The sequence below is a fragment of the Andrographis paniculata genome, unplaced genomic scaffold (assembly GCF_009805555.1).
Source record: "Andrographis paniculata isolate CXL003 unplaced genomic scaffold, ASM980555v1 Contig60END, whole genome shotgun sequence".
Taxonomy (NCBI): domain Eukaryota; kingdom Viridiplantae; phylum Streptophyta; class Magnoliopsida; order Lamiales; family Acanthaceae; genus Andrographis; species Andrographis paniculata.
This window is the reverse complement of record NW_026137596.1, coordinates 4,720,349-4,735,468: the sequence shown is the minus strand read 5'-3', so window position 1 is coordinate 4,735,468 and position 15,120 is coordinate 4,720,349. Positions and strand designations below refer to the sequence as shown.

The following is a 15,120-nucleotide window of genomic DNA, read 5'->3' as shown; positions in this document are numbered from 1 at the left end:
ACATTCGAAATGTCAATGGGAGAGTTAATACTATTTTTGGGACTTTATATAAAATAGTGCAAGGATATTATTTTCCTCAGCCAAAGAAAATATGCATAGAATATATTCAAGAGGTTTAGGATAGATAATTCAAAGGTTATCCGAACACCGATTAAATTACATGAAAAACTATCCACCAATTAGATTACATGAGAAACTGTCCAAAGACGATACTGGTATTTTGGTGGATCAGAAATTATAAAGAAGTATTATTGGAAGTTTTCTTTATTTGAGAGGCAGTAAATGAGATATTTGTTATAATGTTCGTATTTGTTCACGCTTTCAAGCAAATCCAAAATAATCTCACCGCAAGACAAAAAAATATATATATCATTCAATATGTGAACTTCATATGGGTATTTTTATCTTTGGGAGCAACTTGGTCAGTTGGTTTTCTAAAAAGCATAATAGCATTGTTTTTTTTAATGTCAAAGTTGAATATGTAATTGTTGGGAAAGGGTGTTGTCAGATGATTTAGATTTTAAAAAAAAATGCTCAAGGATTATGGATTTCATCTTGATGAACTTATACTGCATTTTGACAATACAAGTCCCATAAAAATTTTGAAGAATCCAGTGCAGCACAACAGGACTAAACGTATTGACATCATGTACCTTTTTCTTCACTAATTGGTGGAAACGGACACATGTCATCTGGAGTGCATTTAAAAAACAAACCAACAAGCATATTTTTTTACCAAGACTTTCAATAGTGATTGGTTTGACGAGTTGAAGCATGTTTGAGTATGTGCAGCCATCACTAAGAGGTCAATGTTTTCCTACTCTCCATATATGCACTTATCTGTTTTGATAATATTTTGTAAATGGATTTTTTGTAATATATTTTTGAGAAAAATATAGAGAAAATATTGAAAATAAAATATGATGAAAATATGAAAGAAAAATAAAATATGGGTAGACTATCATCAAAATGGATTCATAAAGTCTATGTTTGAGCAAGTTTGTTGATCTCTCTTCTAGTGTTAACAACTGGCTGCTCAAAGTACCTGCGAATGACTTGCATAATGGACCAGCTCGTTATCTCGAGCAATCAGACACTAAAGTTGATAGAGTGATTTTTTAGGGAAAGGCCACCAAATTTGGTAGAAAAGTTTGGAGCCCTTTTGTTCTCTCTTTTAAATATCAATGTGTGTTCGCCTATGTGCATTTAGCAATTCACCTACCATGAACTCATTATCTCTTTGCTTGGATGTGGGAAAGCTTGTGTACTTTATTAATAACTCTTTTGATTTTATAAATTGTGGGCTTGTGATGCTAAAAAAGATGAGAGATTGCATAGGGAAACATAGTAAGGCATGCTAGATTGCCATATACAGGCTTGATCATGGTGCTGCTTGTTAAAAATAGAATTCTTCCGATTGTTAAAGATGTTATGATCCATATAAAATCTCACAGTTCATCTCCAAATTTGAAGAGGATGTACAATGACTTATGTGATGGCTCTATTCTGACTGGTGAAGAATTAGTGAACTTCCTGAAGTAGAATGGTCCACTTCTTGTAGCAGAAAGTCCAAGAACACTACACATGTTTCTTAGAGGTGAAAAGAAAGCTAGGCATAATGAGATGACATCTTCTAGGAATTGTTTTTATCTTTGAACAACCTTCACATTACGATATTGATACTAAAGGATCTCCCTCTCCCAATCCTTCTTAGAACTAATGTTGCCAAGCTTTTCGACTTGGATGTCTCTTAAAGGGGGAGATAAAAGAAGAAGATGTTGTTGTCTTAGATGATAAAGGGGAAGGATTTGGAAAGCGAGATCTATTGTCTGATACGTATATTCATGATGTTCTTATCATTGTGAATGAGATGGAGTTTCCAATAGATTTGTTTGTATTGGAGTTAAGTGAGTTTGATTTGATTCTTGGGATTGATTGGTTAGAGAAGTATCGACCCCACTGGGATTTTTTTACGTAGGGATATCGATACTTTGGACTTTACTCGGTGATAGGACATCATACTATAAACAGCCAAGACAGTCAAGGTCAAAGGTGTTTAGCACTTTGAGGTTGTCTGCAATGTGCAAAAATGAAACCCTTTATATTTGTATTCATTACATGACACCAAAACTCTACAATTTGATGTGAATAAGATTCCGGTGGTTCGGGAATTTTTGGATGTGTTACCAAATGAGATATCAAGTTTTCCTCCACCCAGAGAGATTGCATTTGAGATTGAGTTAGTATCGGGGGCGCAACCCGTGTCGAAGGACCCTTACCGGATGGCTCCTATTGAGATGAAAAAGTTGAAGATGCAGTTGGATAAGTTGTTAGAAAACCCAGAGAGATTGAATTTGAGATTGAGTTAGTATCGGGGGCGCAACCCGTGTCGAAGGACCCTTACCGGATGGCTCCTATTGAGATGAAAAAGTTGAAGATGCAGTTGGATGAGTTGTTAGAAAATGGGTATATCCAACCAAGTAGTTCTTCATCGGGTGCACCTATACTATTTATGCGGAAGAATGATGGTAGCATGAGATTGTGCATCGAGTATCAGGAAATTAATTAGCTTACTGTAAAAAACAAGTATCCATAGTCGAGGATCGAGGACCTCTTTGATCGGCAAGTGTGTTCTCGAAGGTTGATTTGAGATCAAGGTATCATCATATCCGAGTACGGGATTAGGAAATCCCAAAAATAGCTTGCAGGATGCGGTATGGACACTATGAGTTTACCGCGATGTCTTTTGGGCTCACCAATGCCCAGGAAGTGTTTATGGACTTGATGCAACTAATATTTGGGATGTGGCTTGACCTTTTTGTTGTTGACTTTATTGATGACATTCTGATTTATTCTCCTGACTTGGATTCTCATGCTCACCATTTGAGAATGGTCTTAGAGAAACTTTGAGAGAATAAGTTATATGCTAAAGCTTTTTCGACTTAGCCGTGGATTTGCAAGTCGGTTGATGTGTTATGAGCCATGGATTTTAGCTAGTTGTATGACTATCATTTATTGTTGTTAGTTATTTTGTACATTGCATATTTATTTTCTTACTCAACTTTAGCTAATGTTTACTACCTTCTTCTATGCAGAGTTGATTTCCGGACCTTCATCCACTTGATGCATTATAGGGATGGGATTTTATTGAGCATGCATGACTTTTTATTTAATAATGTCCGAACTTATAGTTTTACATACTCTCTATTTTTTAGATCCCTACTTTTGGGATGCATTGAGACTTTTTAATAAATGCAAAGACTTCTTACAATTACATGTTTTTTAAATGCTTAAGGGCGTTGGAAAATATATCTTAAGATTTCCGCAAAGAAAAACTTTACACACACTATTATGATATTTTAGCCTTAGCATCGAGGCACGTCATGTTTTTATTTTCTTACGTGATGTTGTTTTGGTGTTTGCGTGTGATACTTCAAGATTTTTTTATTTGGGGTGTTACAAGTGATGTGTGGTTGTGAATCTGAAAGCTCAAGTTTGAACCTCGCCAACCAAAATTGGCTAAGTCATCTTTTAAATGTACCAGCTCTTGGTTGCCTTTTCTTTCAAAGGTTAATCACCTTAATCCAGCGTAAGAGCAAGATTGACTGACCATCAACTCTTTTACATCAATTTCTCAAATTGTAAGAGCTCCAAGTCATGTCACGAGAATAGCTAGCACAACTCGTGATAAGAATCGCATGTTTAGCCACCTATCCAATTTATTTTCTAGAACTTTGATAAATTTACTAGTTTTCGAGTGTTAGCAGAAAAATTGTATTTCTTAATAATTAATAAATTATTAACTATTCTCTATTTTTCCAACTCAAGAAAAGCAAAAGAATTATCTTATTAGTTTGAACGAGTATTTTTTTCTTGCCTATGAAAACACAAAGATTTATAAAAAGTGAGTTCGTTCTACCATGAAAAAATGATTCACCACAAGCACTTCATTGGATGAAATAAAATTATACTTTATAGCTCCAAGTTGTACTAATTCCCAAGAAAGCTCAAATCACGATGGACGGTGTCATACATTGTTAAACAAAAGCTACCCAGAGAAGCAGTGCGAGTCTACAATCCCAACTCATTAGATGATTATGATGGATTTGTTGTCAATGGAATGTGGCTTAAAATGTATATTGAAAGATTCTCCATGCTTCACGATGCAAAAACCCAGGACCTAACTCCTTCAACCGCGATCAATGGAAACCAACCTCCAGTTGACAAATTGTTTAATACTGAATAAGGATTCAATGTGAGGAAAGGGAAATTCCTTGCCAATATAATTTTCACAGTATCATTTTCGCCCATCCTTACAAAAAATATATAAAAAAAATAAAATTATATGTTGTTAATTTTTTACTACACGAACATGTTTTTCTAGTTTAATTTACTATTTTTCATTTCATTTTCAACAGTTTGAGTTAGATTAATCACCTTTTGAATAGTTTAATAACTTTGTAGAATAAGGACTTTAATAATTCAATGGTCACACTTCACGAGGTTACTCTAGCAATTTTTCGAAATACAAGGCAAAAATTTTGAAATATTTCATTCTAATCCCTACATTTTCTAGAAATTACAAGTTTACCACCAAGGATTTAAAAGCCTCTTAAATCTTTTACTTCCCTCTTGTTTCATTTGAGTCTTTCTATATTCCTTTCAAATCGGTTAAATTTTCCGACAATTTTTTCATTCTCAAGCCTATCCATACAAAATTTCAAGCACTTACAAGTGATTTGAGGTATATACATTTTATTTCATGGGTGGTTTGTGCATTAAAATTTTAATTTTCGAACCTAGATCATATGTAGTGATCATACAACTTTTCCTCGTTCACTATGTACCTATCGCATTTTAAGTGCTTATTTATGTCTTTTACATGCAAATCCAGTATGAGCATATTTGTTTTATTTTAAGGGAACTTGTTTCCTTTTGGAATGATTTTCTATTTCCTTATGAGTCTATGTCAAAATCTTTGTTAGTTCCCTTTTGTGTTGTTTATTCTACCTTCATTTCGATATGGCTTTGGCTAATTTATTCTTTTCATTCCGACGGGGAGTGAAGTGGTACCCTAAAAATCGTAGGAAAAACACTTGGATGTAACTCTATTATCTCATGCTCATGAATATAATCATCCCAATTGCGTCTATTTAAAACATAGATCTACTTTATCGTGATTAGGTTTCAGGTGTATGCACTCTAGAGTTCACAATCATTGAACGAAGAATCCAAAGGCGTCCAGGATATTCTCAAGATCTACCATCCATGGCATTCACTAGTGCGGAATCAGACGTATAGAATATCCGGCGAGTTTTCGAGTTATTAGTGGAGAAAAAAAAGAATAAACAGCATAAAGACTTTGTGTGGCTTAAGGAGAAGCTCCCAAAGAAGGTTTCCAGATTATATTCGCTCGATGGAAGGAGATGTTTAACGCAAGCATCTAGAAAAGAACTAGTAGAATCTATCCCTTCAATTGAGCATTTCAATAGGAGAAACTTCTTAGTCACATCCAAAGATTGGGACAGCCTAAGAAGACTGACAAGTATACCCTACCAATTGCGGCAAGACCTTTTTCTAGAAGATTACTATCTTTGGGTTCACTTAGACGAAGGTAGGATCCTAATCGTGAATTTGGAGTTGCCTATTTCTAATTTGTTGAACTAACAGAAGGAAAAAAATTGTGCGTATTTTTTCAGAGTTTGAAGTGGAAGTATAGAAGAGACCCATCTTTTAAGAAAGAATATTTAAGCATTTTTTTAAAAATATACATGCCAACTACGAACAGGGAGTCGAAGAAATGAGAGATAGAGAAGACTACAAAAATTATTAGTAAAAACCAACACATACCACCCGCTGCGTTTCATCAACATGATTTCTCACTACCGGTGATACAAGGAACAGGCTTATATTTTGAAAATGGGGTTTAAATCACAGTACTTAGTGATAAGTTCATTCAATGGGCATCCAAGGCCGGACTATTGCCACTATTTTATCATCCCATCAAGACCTAGTGTACTGCAATTGTAAGAGAATTCTATGTGAAATACCATATTGAGAAATGGATTAATCGCAGTTTTTTTTCAAAAAGTAAGATTCGATGCCATCCCAAAAGCAACCACAACTCATTTATCACTGAATGAGGAACTTCCCTATAGTCGGTCCAATAAAAGTAGCACAAGCCTAGAGAAGGCCACTGATGAGAAACTGATGAGGTTATTCTTTGTTTTCATGCAAAAGCCAATTGTTGAAAATAGGACGGCCGTTTGAAAGATCATTCACAAAGAGCCAATGCCATTTGTGAAATGGGTAGCACTATGAATCCTATGCACCTCACATCTTATGCATGTTAAGGGGCAATATCTCTATATTATCGCCAAAAATCCTCTGTTATCGAGAAAGTGAATATTGAGAAAATAATCAGTCAAGATATCACCACTTGTGGGAGATACATTCATCAACACATTATATCATAGCCATTTAATTCATGACTATGTAGAGCCGCAGAAGTGGAGATGTCTGCCAAGAAGCCGCTCGAAGAATTAATTATGGCGCACCTCAGCATTTCACAAAAAATGGCTGGAATGAATGAATTTTCCAGTTATCAAAATTATTAAAGTGTTCATCAATGAAGAGCGCCACAGAATCTGGTGACCTTTTTATGCAATCACAATCTCAAGATGAGGCCCCGCCAGTGAAGGATAAAGTCAAGGGAAAGGTGATCATGGAGAAAGACATTCAAGCTAGCATAGTTGAGTTGGCTAAAAGGCGAGTGAAAGGATTCACTATCCAGAAACATAGTAGCTTGAATCGGAATTCCAACCATTGCAGAAAAACAATAAAATACAATTTTTATAACTCTTAGGATTTGGGAAGAAGAAGTTCTAGCCAGCACCACCAGAAAAAATGCCAACTCAAACACAATTTGCCCCTAAAAATCAAAACCTCGAGCCGAATAAGTCAAGAAAAAAGTGATCCCACATAAGACGGTTGATCTCACCATTAAAGTTGAGGGCAGGTAAGAAGCAAAATCCTCGATACTAGAGGACCTTGCAAAGGAGAGGAGCGGTTGGCTAAGGACAAAAAAGAATTAAAGGAAGTTGAAGGAAAATGCCAAGTTGAATTGAAAGCTAGGCAAAAGAAGATCGAGGAAAAATAAAAATAAATAGAAAAAGAAAATGAGAGCAAAAGAGAGAAAGGGAAAGTAGAAAAGCATACCTGGAGTAGTTGAAGGAAAAAGGTCTATAAGGATATTTTAGGGAATGCTTTCGCTTATTTTACCATTGATTTTTTCAAATTGCCTAAAAAAATTAAATATCTGAACTTTGGAATACAACAAGTAATAACGCCAATGAATAGAAATCACCAACTTGCATGAACATCATCCAAAAGGGTCAGTGATAGTGTCCAGGGAAATCTCAAAATCTCACAAGAAGCAAGATTGGAACACCTCTCAACAAGTAATACAATGACTTGTAGAATAATAGATTCAAGAAATTAAATGAGGTATTTGGCAAGAAACTGAACTCAATGAAACAAATTAAAAACAATTCATCTCGATCCATTGGTTCGGCATTCATGACACAAAGTGTCGTTAGGATTGATTCATCGATCCACACGAAATGTTAACCCTACCTTTTATTACATCCCATTAACCTTAAAACCAAAATCAAACCTAACCAAATTACAAAAAAAAAAAGAAAAAAACTCGAACTCATTCAACTCCAGAAACAACAGTGGTATGGTATTATGTACACAAACCCGTGGATCATTCTAGAAGATTGCTGGGATCAAAAGGCTTTACCGTCGCCGGGAAGTCGGTCCGCTGCCCGGCCAGCGAGTAGTACGCGAGTATATGCGCCGGATGCTCGACCACATTCTGCCTCGACGGTATCAGCTCGATATTCCAGTACGGCCGAACCATCGTCATCAGATCCCGTCCATTCCCCGACGATGACGACGATCGGTACCCTTGCACCCACAAGTACCGTAAAGCTTTCAGCCCGAGAACCGCCGTCGCCAACGCCTGTTCGCTGAAACAACATCCTCGCATCTCCAATTTCTGCAGGCTCGGGCATCCTTTCGAGAATTCGATTAGCCCTTCGTCGGATTCGCCGACGTACCCGAGCAGCATCCACGTCACGTTCGGGCTGTACTTCCCAATGTAGCCGAGGCCAACGTCGGTCAGACCGCCGGGGCGGAGGTAGAGAGCAAATCGTCGAAGCTTGCGGCAGCCCGTGAGGAGGGCACGAACGCCGTTGTCGAGGGGTAAGTCTGTAATGGTTTCCTCTCGATCGAGCAAGACCAGACGGAAGTCGCGGAGGTTCTTCGAGTGGCTGCCCATGCATTCCAATGATTCGTTGGTTATGTCCGATACGTAAACAGCTAAGTATTCTAGATCAAGGCAACCCCGCGCCAACGCGATTAGTCCCCGCTGCGAGACGATCCCTTCGACATCTTCTATGTCTTGTTCGTCGGCTCCGCGCTCTATCCTAAGTCGTTTCACTTTCTTGCAGAACTGAGCAAGAACTTCCAGCCCCCGATCGCCGATGACATTTCTAGTCTGTTTTGCATACAAAAAACACATTTTTTAAAACATCACGAAGAAAAAGAGCTTCCGGGGCGTCGTCAAAATACGAAAACATACCTCGAGAATCTCCAGGTTAGGACATCTTTGCAGCAACAAGCAATGGCCCTCGGTGTCGAGCAGTGCGTAGAGAAGATCCAATTTTCGGAGCCTTGAGGCGACGGGATAGACAATTGGCAACTCTGCCTCGCCGAGATAGGTAAGGCCCAAGCGACACAATCTTGACGAAAATGCGACATTACCGTACTTCTTCAATTGCTCGTTGAAAACGCCTTCGCCAATCTGTCCCGGAGGCTCGCTGAAAGAGCCCCCGCCAAACTCTTCCAATGAAGCTGCAGTTTTCAGAAATCCGACGAGGTCTGAAAGATCGCAATCGCTAATTTTCACTGAGGTCAAAGATGGGCATCCTCTCGCTATTAGTTCGAGGTCTCCGGGGCTGACTTTCATGAGATCCGTCATGTAAAAGTTTAAACTTTCAAGGACTGTATTGTTCGAGGCAAGCTCGTGCAGCCACTGTCCATCGTTTTCAGCTATCGAGCTCTCTTCCAGAAATAAAGACCTCAAATTTCTGCAGAAAGGGAATTTCGATTATAAGAACAAATATTTTAAGGAAACACATTTTTGAACAAGCATAAGATCATTTCCTGTTGTACATGAATCCAAACATCGCCACGAAATCTCCCTAATAGAAACGATTAAAAGTCTCCAACGCAATGACTGTTACATTATGAATATAATACTCGAGAAGACTGTAGATACATACAAGCGAAGAAAGTCATGCTTATATGTTCATGCGACACCCATAAGTATCTCAAAGTATTTCGTAAAATATCACTCCTCATCAGCAATTTCGAACAATCCAACCCTCTAGTGTGTATGTTCATAGACCAACGTTCACTTCACACAAACAAGGCTAACGAATTTTGTCTTCAAAACTATTACTTCATCATAATTCTTGATTTGCAATGTGTTTGATAGCATATAATTTTACAATTCAAGTGTCAAGATTTGATCAAAGCTCGTTAAATAAAGTAAACAAGCCGAACCCAAACAAGAATTTAAACTCTGTTTTAAAAACAAGTTCAAGCTTTGCTCACAAGCTTTCGATAGTGTTTGTTAAGAGACTAAATTACCTGTTTTCACATCTAGAGTTACATTTTGTTGTAATATTAGACTCAAATTCAATCCTTAAACAGCATTCACTAGTTCAAAACAATGGTGATATTATTCAAAACATCCGAGCTCAAACAATATTTTTAAGGAACACGAACCTAAGCTCAAACAATTACTATCTCTTGTTCTTTGGGTAAATTAGATTATATCTTATCCCTACGTAGTTTACTAAAACATCGTCGTTCTATCATGTAGTTTAAAATTTGTGTGAGACCTATACGTTTTTGTAAAAATCTATGTAGAACTCTCACTGGGCACTTCCATTCCTAACATTTGATACATTATTCTTCGATTTTCGAACTTACAGAGTTTTACCAAACAGTTTCACCAAAGAATAATGTAATTTACCCTTTGTTTTTATTGGTATGCTTATAAGAGTCATTGCTCTGTTTTTGACCTTCATGATGGTAAAAAAAAAAAAAAAGAGGCAGAGAGAGAGAGACTTTCCTTTTGCACATAGTCATGAAAACAATAAAGAAGCAAAGAACTTTCTGGCAATTTTATCGAAAGATTTAACAAGGGTAAATGTAACTGTGCAATCCAGAAAGTGCCATGAATGCGTTCTACCAACATAAATAGAAGTATCTGTTTCTTCATCATTGACATTGTTACAGATCATCATCAACCTTTCCTCTAACCACAACAGGACAAATGTCAAATTGAATACCAGCAGGTGCTATAAACAGCAACCAAGGAAATAGAAAGTGGGTCTTAGAACCCTAGAATCGTAGTCAAACAGATTCAAGAACTCAGAGAAATGTAAAGATGTTAGAACAGAAGAACAAAAACAGATTGGAACCAACCCTAACTGTTGTTACAACGAACAACTGACCAGGAAATCGAAAATTCAAGGAGTTGACCAATCATGGCGAAGATCGAAAGATCAGTCACATAAAATCCGTGAATCAGGCAAAAATAGGAATGGAAGCAATCCAACAGTGCAAAGTAGTATGAACACGCAGGCTTGATTAATTTTGACTTTTGAGTAATTTTGTGCTAACCTGCAGTAGCGTCCGATGTGGAGAAGTCCGTCGGTGGAGAAGCCGGAGCACTTGTCGAGGCGGAGGACTTCGAGAATCCTCCCGGTGGAGACGGCGAGGAGCTCCAGATCCGAGTCTCTGACAATCATCCGCCGGAAGTGGAGCGACTTCATCTGAGGGAACGAGCGGACGATCTCGTCCACCCAGGCGGTGACGTAGCCGCCCCAATCCTCAGGAATTAGGTTAAACATGGCGGCGCGCGGCTTCCCCTTGAGCTTCAGCGACTCGAGTTGCGGAAACCGCCGCGACAGCTGCTCCGGCGTCGCGGTGTAGCAGAGCGCCATGGTCACGTGCTTCCGCGTGATGCGGTCGATCTCGTACCACCGCTTGCACACGAGCGACGCCGCGTCCCGGTCACGCGCGTCCTCCACGTACGGGATCACGCACTCCCAGACGGTGTCGTACCCCCCGTCGCCGTCGCCATCGCCGACGACATTGAGCTTCTTCGATCCCCTTGCGTCCATGATGTCGGGCTACAAAGCGACCATAGCAAGGCGAGGATTGGAGTGCAGAAATTGGCAGCAAGGAAAGATTTTGGTAGAGAAGAGGGATTGGATAGGGATGGGGATGGTAGTGGGCTGTATCTAGCAGCAATTAGCCTTCCTGCCTGCCTGCCAGTGCCAGGACGAGGAGAAGAAGATTGATTGGTGTGTGTAGTGCGTGAGAGAGAGAGATAGAGAGAGAAAGAGTAAGTGGGAAAGGACAAGATAGTTGCAACTTGCGTTTGAGCCAATAGGAGAAGAGTGGACGACTCAACAGTGGCCCAAAACCCTGCCCCTGCTGCATTCAATTAACGATATGTCTTATTGCATTGCTCATTTTTATGTGTATCGTTTAATAATTCCAAAATTAATTTTCTTTGTTTAGTTAATCTAATTTGAAATTCAATATTAATTTATATTTATATTTAAATAATATTTTTTTCGTCCGCCGTTAGAGGTCATGTTTATTGCACTTAATATTAAAAAATATTTTTATATTTGTATAATTTTTTATAAAAATATTTTTTATTAGTATTACAAGATACTAACGAAAATATTTTTACAAATTTTTTTCTTTGTATTTTATTTTGATATAATAATTAATATTCAAAAATAACACGTGACCACTTAGAGCTAGTATTTTGGTTTGATTTTTATTAAAAAAGAATATACTCTCTTTAACTTAGGCAGAGAATTTTAGGTAGCGTTTAATTAGTAAAATTAAGATGACTAAATAGTTTAATTAAAATAAAAATATATTATAAATTATGAATTTTAAAATATGATTAAAATATTTAATTATATTTCTAATAAAGGAAATGCAAATTATGTGGGTCCGACATAGATAGAAAGAATGAACAAATTAAGTACGACGGGGAGTAATATTTTTATTGGATACTGTGTCAAAATCAATACTCCTTCCGTCTCATGTAACATGGTGCATTGCCGTAGATATGAAAATTTAGGTAAAGTATAATTAGTAAATAATTAAGAAGTATGTTAGTAAAAATAATTATTGTATAATAAAAATAATTATAGATTAAAATTAAAATAACTAAATAATTTATTTAAAATTAAAAAATATATAAAATTTAATGTGATTAAAATATATAATTATATTTTCAAATAAAGAAAGGACAAATTATATGAAACGGACAAAAATAAAAAATAAAAACAAATTATATGAGACGATGAAGTAGTGTTTATTTTGATTTAAAATGATAACAGAACAAACTCTAGTTTATAGTATTTATATTTATTTGTTCGAAAATTATTTATTTAAATTTGATATTAAAATAATATAAAATAATTATCTTGCAATAAAATCAAAAACTGCATAATGTAAATAATAAAATTTGAAGATTTAGTACAAAACAAGACACTATTTTTTTTATTTTTTTTATTTTTTTGTGAAATTAAAAAAAATATATTTATATTATATAAACAGGGTAGAAAATATGGACCAAAACAATTTTATCTTTGTAAAAGCATATGTTGCGGTCACATTTCTTATTACTCATTACCTTTATAATTGTATTTTTAGTTTTTACTATAATAATTAGTTATATTTTTCAGTACTTGTAATAAGGAAATACAGTTATTATGTACTTTATTAACTTTTGTCATGAATTACTTTCAACAACAAAAAAATAATAATTAAATATTTTTTTTTAAAAAAAATTAAATTTTAAATTTAACCGAAATTAGCTATAAATATATATATATGTAGATTTATTTTTAATAATTTTAATTTTTAAAATTGTAAATTATATTTCAATATATTAAAAATTATATAGATTAATATTTAAAAATTAAAATATAATATTATACTTCCTTCGTCCAAAAGAAGTGTCTTATTGAGAGTTGGCAAGGGAATTAAAGAATAATAATATTTAATTGAAAGTGGGTATAAAGTAGAATATAAATTACTAAAATACCCTTGCTTTTTGAAGGATTTTAAAGGGTATATTAGAGTAATAATTAGGGGTAGTATGAAAAAGTATGAATAATTTTGTTATAAAGTGGGTACTACGGCTACTAAATAAGGAAACAAGACAATTGTTTTAGGACGGACGAAAATAGAAAAATAAAGACAAATATTTTGAGACGGGGAGAGTATAAAAATATTATTAGACAATAAAACTATATAAAAATATGTATAAATAAATAAATAATACTCCTTCCGTCTCATAATTATGTATCCGTTTGTTTTTTGCACGTAATTTTAAAAATATTAATATTATATTGGGATATAGTATGAATAAAGTAGAAATTACTAAAATAACCTTATTAGTATTGTGTGATATAAAAGTAATGGTATTTGTGTAATATATTGTAAGTTGTAAGGGTATTTGTAATGTTAGGTAGATAGTGTAGTTACTAAAAAAAGGAAATAGATATTTTGTTATGGGACGGACCAAAATGAAAAAATAAATATTTTTGTTATAGGACGGAGAGAGTATATATTATGTAATAAAAATATATAGAAATAAATAAATTATTGTGGATCCTATAATATAGTAAATGTAATGTGTTGAAAGTGATTATTATAACAACTGATAAATAAATTAATTTGAATATTGAGCTGGATATATTGCGGACGAGAGATAATGATGTAGAGACAATTACTGAAACGGATGCTCTAAGTGTGATCTAATAAAAGTATAAAAAGTAGTGGTGTGTATTTGTTTTGTAAAATATTTTGAAGGGATATTTTTTTTTTCTTTATGAAGTATAGAGTTTTTTGAGAAAATGTGTATAGAATATTTTGCTAAAACAACAAATCCGTAGTTTCATAATAATATAATTATTTATTATAATGATATTATTATATAAGACGATAGAAATGATAAAATAAGAATATTGAATTGTGATGAAAATTATTCAATTTTTAGTTTTAAGTTGTTTTTTTTTTTTTTGCTAGTCAATTGCATAATAGTATTTTTTTGTATTTTATTTATTGGGTGAATTTCATATATTATACTACTTATTAAAGTAAACACAAAAATATCATATTTATTTTAATGTTGACGTTGTTTGTAAATACGCAAATTGAATAAAATAAATAGAAAAAAACTTAATCAACCCTTCATTTTAATGATTTATAAATTGAACGACAAAATTAATCAACACTTCATTTTAATGATTTATAAATTGAACGACAAAATCTAACTTAATTTTTATAAATTGTTAATTGAAATGCTAATTATTATTTATTATTCAAGAAATGATATTTAATACGCTTTAGTCAATTTACTTGCATAACATTTAAAATATTTCGTGCATATTTGCGAAGGACGCAATATTTGGATGGAGAAGATATTTGTTGTTTAATTAAATATAATAATATAAAATACGTATAAACATGTCTCATTCACTATTTATTTAACCAATGAAAATTACAAAGTTAAAAAAATAAAAAAAATCAAGATCAATAAAACAAATCTAAATAATTTGTCACATTCGATAACATTCTGGTCGAATTATAAACATCCGATTGTAAATCAACAAATTACAAATACTCCGTGAAAATTTTAATTTGATCCGACAATTAATGAAGCGAGAATCGAAGTTTTTTTAAATTTGTACAGTTTTGGGTGAAAAATTACTTTTTCACTTTTTTATCTTTTACGATTTTGGCTTAATTAGTATAATCTCTTTAGTTGTGATGACCGCAACCCTAATATTTGATTAATTGGACTTTTAAAATTTTGAATTTATCAATGTATATATATATATAATTATAGCAACAAACCCCACTTCTATCCAAAATATTTTCATTTAAAAATAATAATAATTTTACAAATTATTCAAATATAATATTCAAAAATATTATTTC

At 34.3% G+C, this 15,120-nt stretch overlaps 1 protein-coding gene across 1 annotated transcript; it reads right to left on the bottom strand.

Moving 5' to 3' along the window:
• Nucleotides 1-7,522: 7,522 nt before the first annotated feature.
• Nucleotides 7,523-11,562, bottom strand: LOC127259399 (coronatine-insensitive protein 1-like). The gene is made up of 3 exons (XM_051286715.1): nt 10,762-11,562; nt 8,648-9,155; nt 7,523-8,563 (listed from the first exon to the last, which is right to left on the bottom strand). Exons 1-3 carry the CDS (start codon nt 11,262-11,264, stop codon nt 7,769-7,771), a joined length of 1,806 nt encoding a protein of 601 aa, XP_051142672.1. The 5' UTR covers nt 11,265-11,562; the 3' UTR covers nt 7,523-7,768.
• Nucleotides 11,563-15,120: the final 3,558 nt, after the last annotated feature.